The sequence below is a fragment of the Paramormyrops kingsleyae genome, chromosome 3, assembly GCF_048594095.1.
Source record: "Paramormyrops kingsleyae isolate MSU_618 chromosome 3, PKINGS_0.4, whole genome shotgun sequence".
NCBI classification, from domain to species: domain Eukaryota; kingdom Metazoa; phylum Chordata; class Actinopteri; order Osteoglossiformes; family Mormyridae; genus Paramormyrops; species Paramormyrops kingsleyae.
In genome coordinates, this window is record NC_132799.1 from 22,004,406 (window position 1) to 22,015,662 (window position 11,257).

The following is an 11,257-nucleotide window of genomic DNA, read 5'->3' on the forward strand; positions in this document are numbered from 1 at the left end:
CAGAAGCAATGCTCAGGTAGGCTGTGGCATTTAAACAATGCCTAATTGGCACTAAGGGGCCTAAAGTGTGCCAAGAAAACATCCCCCACACCATTACACCACCACCACCAGCCTGTACAATGGTAACAAGGCATGATGGATCCATGTTCTCATTCTGTTTACGGCAAATTCTGACTCTACCATTTGAATGTCTCAACAGAAATCGAGACTCATCAGACCAGGCAACATTTTTCCAGTCTTCAACTGTCCAATTTTGGTGAGCTCGTGCAAATTGTAGCCTCTTTTTCCTATTTGTAGTGGAGATGAGTGGTACCCGGTGGGGTCTTCTGCTGTTGTAGCCCATCCGCCTCAAGGTTGTGTGTGTTGTGGCTTCACAAATGCTTTGCTGCATACCTCGTGTGACGTTGCGTGACAGAGAGTCGGACCCAGATATGCAAGGCAAGCAGGGTTTATTAACCAGCCTTGACAGAGCGGCAGAAGTGTCCCAAACGAGAGGCAAGAATCGGAGTCGGGGGGCAGGCGAGGAGATCGAAGTCCGGGAAGTCAGTCCGACGAACAGGGACGTAGATAAGACACCGATGGGGAAGGCAAAACAGGACACTGGACGGAGCAGGGCAGGCGGATCAGGAACGGGAGCTGGGCTGGAGAGAGAAGGTAAGAACGAAAGGCGCTGGACCAAGGTAAGACTTACAGACACGGGGCAAGCGGGGAGACGGGAGACAAGAAGCTGCTCGGTAAGGCACAATAAGAACATTGGCTCAATACTTCGCACCATGGTGTGGATCCTACTTCCCTTTATATCTATGCTGATGAAGTCAGATTCGTTACACCTGTCAAGTTCCGCCCCTCCGGGACCGGGAACGTCACAGAGCCCCCCCCTTGACGGCCGCCTCCTGGAGGCCCTCTCCGCTTCCGGGGACGGCCCCGGCCTCGAGGGGCTGGTTTGGATGGGTTGGCTAGGTGAAACCTAGAGGTTAGGTCTTTGTCCTCCACCTCCCGGGAAGAGACCCAACTTCTTTCTTTGGTGTCGGCACCCATCCAGTCCACCAGGTACTGTAGCTGGCCTTGTCTACGGTGGGAATCTACAACCCCCGAGATTTTCCAGGCCGGGGTTGAAGGGGGAACGGGCGGCATGTCCTCCGCCGGTCTGATATCCTGACGATGCAAGCTGTAATGAACCGGCTTGAGCAAGGATATGTGAAAGGAAGGTGAAATGCGATAAATCTTCGGCAGTTGGAGTTTCACGGCTACCGGTCCTACTCGTTGTATTACCGGGAAAGGTCCAATATACCTGACCGTGAATTTCTTACACCTCGGGATGCGTAGATTCTTGGTAGAAAGCCAAACCCTTTGGCCGATCCGGATCGGGAACCCGGGCCGTCGTCGGCGGTCTGCCTTGGTCTTCAGGACTTCAGCCCGGGATTGTAGTGCCTCCTTGACTGCCCTCCAGGTACGTTTGCTGTCCTGATACCAGGATTCCACACTAGGTACGGAACAGGCAGGTGAGTCCCAAGGGAAGAGAGGAGGTTGGAAACCTAAGACACACTGGAATGGAGACAAGTTTGTGGCGGGGTTAATACGAGAATTTAGCGAATACTCCACCCAGGTGAGCGAAGGAGCCCACTTCGTGGGGTCGTGGCGGGTCATCAGTCTCAGGGCTTTGGCCACCTCCCGGTTCCTCCTTTCAGCAAGCCCATTGGACTGGGGGTGATAGGCCGAGGTGAGACTGAGGGTGATATTCAATTTGGCACAAAATTCCTTGAAGACCCTGGAAGCGAACTGCGGTCCCCTGTCAGACACTAGATCCTCCGGGATTCCCGTATGTCGAAATACCTCGCGTACCAGGACCTCGGCTAACTCTGTGGATGTAGGAAGTTTAGGTAGGGCTACTAATCTACACATTTTAGAAAACCGGTCAACTAGGGTCAAGATCACTGTTTTTCCTTCTGATCGGGGAAGGTCGGTAATGAAGTCCATGGTCAAATGAGACCAAGGTCTGTCGGGGACGGGTAAGGGTTGCAACAACCCGGAGGGAGCCTGGTTGGTGCTTTTACACTGGGCACAGTCTGTACAACTGTTGACATAGGACTTAACCTCTTCTCTCCACCTTGGCCACCAATAGCGACGCTCCACTAACCTTAGGGTGGCGCCGACTCCGGGATGACCGGTTCCGGGCTGATCATGGATCCAGGCTAATAGCTCCGGCCGCAAGCTTTTGGTGACGTACCATCTACCTGCCGGGCAGTCGGGAGGGCAGCGGTGTCGCTCGTGGTCTGCCCTGATCCTCTCCTCAAGGCCCCAGGTAATGGTGGAGACGAAGCACTTGGGATCAAGGATGGGAGACTCCTGCATCTCACTAATGGGGGGGTCGAATTGGCGGGACAGAGCATCTGCTTTCACGTTACGGTTTCCGGGCAAATAACCAAACCGGAAGGAAAAGCGAGTGAACAATAGGGCCCATCGGGCTTGTCTGGCTGAGAGGCGTTTTGGAGATACTCAAGGTTCTTGTGATCCGTGAGAACTAAGAACGGGTGTCGAGTGCCCTCGAGCCAGTGTCTCCACTCCTCCAATGCCAACTTGATGGCCAACAGCTCTCTCTCTCCTACCTCGTAGTTGCTTTCCGCCGCGGAGAGCTTCCGGGAGTAATAGGCACACGGGTGGCGACGTCCCATCTTCGGGTCGTGTTGTATTAGGATCGCCCCCACGCCTGCTTCCGAAGCGTCCACCTTGACCTCGAATGGTAAGTCTGGGTTAGGTTGTTTCAACACGGGTGACGAACAGAAAGCCTTCTTCAACCTCTGAAAAGCAAGGTCCTCCCCCGAAGTCCAAGGAAGACGAACGGGCTTACCTCGAGTGAGAGAGGTGAGTGGAGATGCAATCTGGCTGAAGTTCCTTATGAAACGACGGTAAAAGTTAGCAAACCCTAGGAAACGCTGTAACTCACGTAATGTCCGGGGCCGAGGCCACTGTAGGATGGCCGAGGTCTTTTGTTCCTCCATCGCGACCTCCCCAGGACGGATAATGTAACCCAGGAACCTTACCTGGGGTTGATGGAACTCACACTTCTCTCCTTTTGCGAACAACTGATTCTCCCGGAGGCGCTGGAGTACCTGATGCACATGTTGTACGTGTGCCTCCATGGAGGGGGAGTAAATCAAGATATCGTCAATATAAACGATCACAAATCGGTCCAACACATCATGAAAAATGGAGTTCATGAAGGCTTGAAATATAGAGGGGCTATTAGACAATCCATAAGGCATCACGAGATACTCATATTGACCCCGATTGGTGATGAAGGATGTCTTCCACTCATCCCCCTCTCTGATGCGCACCAGGTTGTAGGCACTGCGTAGATCAAGCTTTGTGAACACCTTCGCCTGACGTAATTGCTCCAACACCGGAGGGATCAAAGGAAATGGATCCCTTCTCTTGACGGTGATTGCATTGAGGGCGTGATAGTCCACCACCGGACGGAGTCCTCCATCCTTCTTTTTAATAAAAAAGAACCCCGCGGTCACGGGTGAGGTGGAAGGACGTATGATGCCTTGACTCACCCCCTCTCTTATATACGTGTCCAAAGAGTCCTGTTCGTGCAGGGACACCGGGTACAGTCTTCCACGGGGTAGTTTGGCGCCCTCCAGCAAATCAATGGCGCAGTCGTTCTGTCGATGAGGTGGTAGCTGGAACGCCTTTTCCCTGCTGAACACGTCTATGAAGTCTACATACTCACGCGGAATCTTCTCGAGGTCCTCCGGTTCAGGGCTTTCCACTCCGGTGGCCCTGCATGGAAGAGTCAGACAATCCCGCCGACATCCCTCTGACCACGTCTCGATAGCCCCAGTTCTCCAATTTAGTCTGGGGTTGTGGCGTCTCAGCCAGGGGAGTCCCAAGATTAAGGGATCTTTCGCTCGGGGAAGTACAAAGAACTCTATTTCCTCCTTGTGGAAAACACCTACTTGCAAGTTACAGGGGTGGGTACGATGTATGATAGTTCCCTCTCTCATACGTTCACCTGTTACCCCATGCACCGACAGACGCATAGACAGGTCGATAACAGGCAGCTGAAGCCGTCTAACCATTCTTTCCTCTAGAAAGTTACCCGCAGCTCCGCTGTCAATTATCGCTGGGATCTCTACACTCCTCCCCTCCCAGCTGAGGATAACAGGTAAAGAAAACTGGGTGATACTGGCGAGAGGACAGGTGGGGTTACTTACGAGAGCGAGGCGACGGCTGGATTGTTGCCTCAGAGGGCAGTTGGCGACTACGTGCTCCGGCGCTCCACAATACAGGCACAATCCCCCCTGCATCCTCCTTCGTCGTTCTTCCGGAGACAGCGGTGATCTACCTAACTGCATGAGTTCCGTGGCATTGGGGCTGGACCTTTCAGGTTCAGCGACCTGGCGGCGTCTGCGCCGATCCCTTACAGTGTTATCCAGGCGGACGGCGTGTCGTACCAGATCGTCGAAGGACGGCGCCTCGCCACGGGCAGTCAGCTCGTCTTGTAGATCATGATTTAGAGCGCGCAGGAAGAGGATCTGTAAGCAGTCGTCCGGCCAGCGAAGGGCGGCGGCTATGGTGCGGAACTCCAGTGAAAACTCGGCCGCAGAGCGGTTCCCCTGTCGGCACTCCAGGAGCCGCCAGCCGGGTCTTCTCCCCACGGCCGGGTGATCGAACACCTCTAACAGCGCGTCATGAAAGTCTCTCGCGGATCGCAAACAGGGGCTGCTGTCGGACCACAATGCCTCCGCCCACTCGTGGGCTCTGCCTACTAGCAGTGATACCGTAAACCGTACTTGGGCTCCGGGGGTGGTGAACATCTCTGGGTGCTCTTCTACGTATATTCCCACTTGTATCAGAAAACCGCGACACTGATCGGGATCTCCGTTGTAGCGCTCCGGCACGGCGATCGGTGGGGCAACGGCGCGTGGAGGAGAAGGCGGAAGAGGTATTTGCGCCGCTTGGGTTGCGAGCAGTTGTTCTAGCGATGTCAGCCTTCCTTCCAGGCTCCTTGCTGGGTCCATGTTAAAGGCGAAGTATTCTGTGACGTTGCGTGACAGAGAGTCGGACCCAGATATGCAAGGCAAGCAGGGTTTATTAACCAGCCTTGACAGAGCGGCAGAAGTGTCCCAAACGAGAGGCAAGAATCGGAGTCGGGGGGCAGGCGAGGAGATCGAAGTCCGGGAAGTCAGTCCGACGAACAGGGACGTAGATAAGACACCGATGGGGAAGGCAAAACAGGACACTGGACGGAGCAGGGCAGGCGGATCAGGAACGGGAGCTGGGCTGGAGAGAGAAGGTAAGAACGAAAGGCGCTGGACCAAGGTAAGACTTACAGACACGGGGCAAGCGGGGAGACGGGAGACAAGAAGCTGCTCGGTAAGGCACAATAAGAACATTGGCTCAATACTTCGCACCATGGTGTGGATCCTACTTCCCTTTATATCTATGCTGATGAAGTCAGATTCGTTACACCTGTCGAGTTCCGCCCCTCCAGGACCGGGAACGTCACACCTCGGTTGTAACGAGTGGTTATTTCAGTCAAAGTTGCTCTTCTATCAGCTTGAATCAGTCGGCCCATTCTCCTGACCTCTAGCATCAACAAGGCATTTTCGCCCACAGGACTGCCGCATACTGGATGTTTTTCCCTTTGCACACCATTCTTTGTAAACCCTAGAAATGGTTGTGCGTGAAAATCCCAGTAACTGAGCAGATTGTGAAATACTCAGACCGACCCGTCTGGCACCAACAACCATGCCACGCTCAAAATTGCTTAAATCACCTTTCTTTCCCATTCTGACATTCAGTTTGGAGATCAGGAGATTGCCTTCACCAGGACCACATCCCTAAATGCATTGAAGCAACTGCCATGTGATTGGTTGATTAGATAATTGCATTAATGAGAAATTGAACAGGTGTTCCTAATAATCCTTTAGGTGAGTGTATAGCAGCACCCCACTGGTCTTGTCCAGGCAGCGCCAACAGCCTTTAAGCTGCCCTATAGTGCGCTTCACCACCGCCTGACCCCGAGAATAGGGGAGCATTAAAACACTGCTTCTGTTCATTCTGTGGATTTGCGAGCGGTGTGAGAAGCCACGACTTCAGTGGGTACCCACTGTCCCCTAAGTTGTCAAATGGTTAAATCAAACAAAGCTTACAGCATTGGGCCAAATTATAAAATGGGAAAAATCTTATTACCGAGCAGCCAGCCATCACGTACCACCCCACTTTCAAGTTTGTTTCCAACAGTACTGTTTCTGAGAATGAACAAATCATGGGTTGAGCCAGGCCATCTAGCCACAACATTAATGCAGGGGCGTCATAAGCATTTTGAATGTGGGGGGGGGGGGGGGGGGGGGGCACACTGGCATAAAACTAATGCTTTATATTAAATGTTGGGGGATCCAAACGAATAATTATGAAATGTGAGGGGGACACGTCCCTCTCAGATTTAATGGCGGCGTCGCCCATGCATTAATGAGACGCATGTTCATATCGCACATAATTTGTACATTAATAGAGTGAAAGTGCTTTCTATTTACGTAAGCATAAGCAAATTCGTTCTCTGAAGGTGCCTTTATAGCAATGTGCATGCAGTCGATGGCTCCGATTACACTGGGAAAACTGGACATCGCTGCAAATTGCGCTTTAATCTTTGCCTGTTCAATCACAGTGTAAGGAAATTTTACATATCTGGGTGACAAGCGAATTGTGCCGTCCCATACAGCTGGCATGGCGCGACTAAGTGTTGGCTGAGAAATACCCAATCGGTCCGCAAGTTCTCGCTGAAAAGCACCTGTAGCTAAGAACCCGCGAGTGGACAGAACTTGTAAAGGAATAGGTATAGCGCAATTCCTCATCATCTGCTTTTGTAATACTGGCTCCAGTTCAGCACACAGGTCCAAAAGGATTGCTCTTGGAGATCTGAATCGACTTAGAAGCCAGTCATCATCATGGGCCAAGAAATCACTGTGATCCCTGAATACGCGCTCTCTTCTAATTCTTCCATAAGCTATGTCTTCCAATAACGCAAGAGCTGCCATGGTAGTTGTAATAGTTCGGCCATTTTCTGCACCATTTTATTTTTACAATTTGATTAAAAATCAGGTGGTGTACATTTGTAAACAATATACAGTACAATTAATGTTGGTGTATTGGATAAAGTCAGCGTCATGATTGTGAGTTTAAAAAGGGAAACCACAGTAGCAATGACTTGCCACTAAGTGCCGTCCGTTTACAAAACCAAGCAGAAACGTGCATACGCCATGGCTGGAGCTGCCGTGAGAATGTGCGTAGTGGTACGCCAAGTTTCATTTTTATACATCTCGATGTGAGCATGGAAATGGACATATGCAACATTTTTGTGTGTGTGCACCGTTTATACATGAGGCCCTAGGCCACCAGTTGCTCACCCATGAGCTCCCTCCAAGGCCTGGCTCTAGGGTGGGACCCCGGTCTCCCTAATCCAGGCACGGTTACACAGACCTTATTGTCCATCATCATAAGGGTCAATGTGAATCACAATTGGTCTGGTTGCTCACCTTGGAGCAAACAATTTCCTCCAGGATAATAACATTTTTCCTGATTCATTGTTTTCATATACAGACATGAACAAATTTGTTGGTATCCTTACAGCTCATTGAAACAATGTTTCATTTCTCCTGAAAAGTGATTAAATGAAAAGCAACTGCCTAATGTATACTTGCATGGCTTTAGTATGTGATAGTAATAAAATTGTGAATAGAAATGATTTGTTGTTTATTTTACAAAGATATGCTAAAATAGTAGGGCCAGATTTGTTAGTACCCCTAAACAGACTATTTATCCTTGCATTATAGTCATGTTTCAAACTAAATGTTTAACCTTAATTAGTATCACAGATGCCTTCAAGCTTTTCATCAGCCATTCAGCCTATTTAATGGGAAAGAACATGCTACTTTGTTGTTTGGTATTGTGTGCACCACACTGAACATGGACCAGAGAAAGCAAAGGAGAGAGCTGTCTGAGTAGCTCAGAAAGAACATCATAGATACTTAAAGGTAAAGACTTGTATTAAGACAAACTCACAGGTGGCCACGTAATTGGCCATGTCACCCACGTAGCATAGAATTAAAGAAAATTGTTGAATGTCCTCCTGTTAATGTAATGATTTAGGAAGTTGTATTCGACACCATTATTCACGGTTCGGCGGAGTGCCCCCAAGTCCACCTAGCAGACATACATATGAGGTGATTGAGGTATGGATTGATTCTGATTGTGTATGAATTAAACATCACAAGATTCAAATACGTCGTCCATGTTTCACCCATAATATTATGGTGGCAAGGTTGAACTGCACAGTGACGTACAGAGGACGTACTTTCAACAGCAGTTGAAGAGGTAAAACCTGCCAAGGACAATGATGGTGCACTTCCACACAGCCATCAATGAGTCCATCTTCACCTGCTCCATCACCATCTGGTACGCTGCTTCCAGTGCCAAGACAAGGGCAGACTGCAGCGTATCATCTGCTCTGCAGAGAAGGTGATTGGGTGCAATCTGCCATCCCTCCAGTGCACACCTCCAGGGTCCTGATTTGAGCAGGAAACTTAACTGGAAACCTCACATAAAATATATAAAACAAAAAACTTTGTAAAAGCATTAGAAAAGTTCTAGAAATATCAACACTACATACATTATATTATTCATTTATTGTTCCATATTTGACTTATTGTGTAGAGGTTTGGGGCAATACATATAAAACAAATACGAAATCTTTGTTTGTGTTACAAAAGAAAGCTATGAGAATTTTATATAAAATAAATGTTAGAGAACATACTAATAGCTTGTTAATTCAATCAAATATCTTGAAACTAAAGGATTTGGGTAATTAAAAAACCCTATTAGTTATGTATAAAGCTAAAAAGATATTGCCAAATAATTTACAGAAGTTCTTTGTTTTGAGATCAAGTGATGGTAATAATAGAAGGAAGTTTGATTTTAAAAGTATAATTGTATGGACAACATTAAAGCAGATGTGTATTTCAGTATATGGAGTAAAACTATGAAATAATTAGGATGATGATTTAAAAAATCAATTTAAGAAACTTTACAAAGAAAAAATTCTAAGATCTTTTGAATTTATGAGTTAATAATGATGATTGAGTAATGTTGTTTGCAATTTATTTTGTATGTTAGTTTATGTATATGGTCATATGTAATTTACTCTATAATCACTGAGAAAGGGGCAGGACATACAAGAATTTTGTTCTTCCTGCTCCCTTTTTCACTTATGGATTGTATGTAATGAACAGTTTGTGTTTGTGGCTTAATGATGATATTTGAAAAAAATGATATTTGAAAAAAGTGGAATAAATTGATTGATTGATAAAGATTGTGGCCGACCCCTACTTTTTGCACATCTATTTCATCTGTCTGTTCTACTGGGTATCATGTATATTTTTATATTTCACTAGTCAGTATATCTCCTTTCCCATTTATTTATATTTATTGATAGTTATTGTACAGCTCTGCACTGTTTACACTTTTATATAATTTCTATATCATTTGTTGTATGTGAATATATGCATCAATGCTGCCAAAACAAATTCCTAGTACATGTGGTTGTACCTGGCTAATAAAGTAAATTTTCTGATTTAGTGAAATGACCTTCACCAACTCATTTGAGTTTTACCTGTTTTTGTGGTTTCAAAATTCAGTCTTAGAAAATAAACCTCACACCTTAGAATATAAAACCTTAACCTGTTCTTTCTCTAAAACAACATGAAGCCATAATCACACTTGAAGGGCATCCATTTCCTTGTGCATTTGAGCCTGTAATGGACTGACAGGACAGTAATGTGTGTTTTGTGTTTATATTTTTAAAATGATGTCTGAGCCTCCATCTATGCAATCAAGAGCTTAAACCTGCTGTCTCTGGATTTATTTTTGATATTTTTAATCTGTAAGCCATTAAAACATAAAGTGTATCTGTCAGGAGACATCAGCACCTTCAGGGTGGGGATTATCCAGTTGATCTGTAGAGGACATGCTCTTTCGGAGCCTATAAAAGTACCAAAACACAGCGCTGAAATCACACACAGGCATTGCTTACACAGTATGTGACCTCTGTTCATTTGCCTTTTTTCTAATGAAGCATATTATTATTACACAGTGTTTTTCTTTCCCCTCTGGCAGAGAGGCCTCTAGTAAACATGTCTGAATGATGTTTAGATGACATCTGACTAAACACTCTTCTAAATCCCTGTTCCTCTAGCTTCCATGGAGATCTTCAGGGGGGGTTTGGTTCAACTGCTGATGCTGACATGTATCCTGCATCTCGGTATGGCCCAGCACTGGTCATACGGCTGGCTACCAGGAGGCAAGCGGAGTGTGGGTGATGCTGAAGCATCATTAAAGGTATGTCTTCACATAAGAGATCACATGCTCATCATTTTTTTCTGTGCTGTGCCATGCTTATTAAATGTATCTCATAAAAAACAGCTAAAACGGTGTAGTGTTACAATATCTGTGCTGTAAATATTCCCCATGTGCTGGGCCCACTGTCTCTTCTTACACAAGCTGTTTTCTGCAGATGGATAGTGATGACTTAGTGAACATCTTTGAAGTAGCCAGTCCTCTGGAAGCAGAGCAGCTGACTCCATATCAGTTAGTATGTAACTTTCCACATGGTGCTACCTTATTGACTGTCATCCTATGTACTGCACTGTTCATCCTGAATTAGTCATCCTTGTTTCCTCAGGTGAGTGAAGACTCAAGTGATTTTGCCAGAAAACGAAAATGGATGCCACTGAAGAGAAAAAATTAAACAAGTGTAAGTGTTTTAAAGGGAACATGGTGTAGTCGTGAATAATGAAGTGGACTCTATGGTGACCTCTGGCATGATTGTAACAGACAAGATGACTAGGCAGTTATTGGCCGCACCTCACCATTATTGCACTTTGTTTGTAAAATTATAATAAAAATGAAGTTGGCAATTGCTTAAAGAGTATGACTAATTTCTACAACAGGTAAATATTGTAGCAAACATGCTGTTTCTAACATCACTTCTGTAAGTGGCAAACATTTTGTCTCCATACCTAAATGTGTCATGCTCTTTGGGGAGGTTCAGACTTACAGATTAGCCGAATTCTCCTATTGTTACTGCTGCTTTGGTTATTAAGTACCTGTTGCATGTTTACTGCATAAGACAACATTTCAATTCTATTCATTTGTAAGCAGAACGGTGAATGTACCCCTCCATTTACTATAACAACTT

General features: G+C 46.7%; 1 protein-coding gene across 1 annotated transcript; it reads left to right on the forward strand.

The window, feature by feature from the left end:
• The first annotated feature begins 10,259 nt into the window (after window positions 1-10,259).
• gnrh3 (gonadotropin-releasing hormone 3) lies at window positions 10,260-10,861 on the forward strand. Its single transcript, XM_072710370.1, has 3 exons — window positions 10,260-10,398; window positions 10,574-10,651; window positions 10,742-10,861. The coding sequence occupies exons 1-3, from the start codon at window positions 10,261-10,263 to the stop codon at window positions 10,805-10,807; spliced, it is 282 nt and encodes a 93-aa protein (XP_072566471.1). The 5' UTR covers window position 10,260; the 3' UTR covers window positions 10,808-10,861.
• The last annotated feature ends 396 nt before the right edge of the window (window positions 10,862-11,257 follow it).

Bases quoted from the DNA above. Each gene is read 5' to 3' on its own strand.
- gnrh3 (XM_072710370.1), top strand. From the start codon at position 10,261: ATGGAGATCTTCAGGGGGGGTTTGGTTCAACTGCTGATGCTGACATGT. The intron at 10,399-10,573 runs GTATGTCTTCAC...TGTTTTCTGCAG, and splicing joins ATGCTGAAGCATCATTAAAG to ATGGATAGTGATGACTTAGT. The intron at 10,652-10,741 runs GTATGTAACTTT...TTGTTTCCTCAG, and splicing joins AGCTGACTCCATATCAGTTA to GTGAGTGAAGACTCAAGTGA.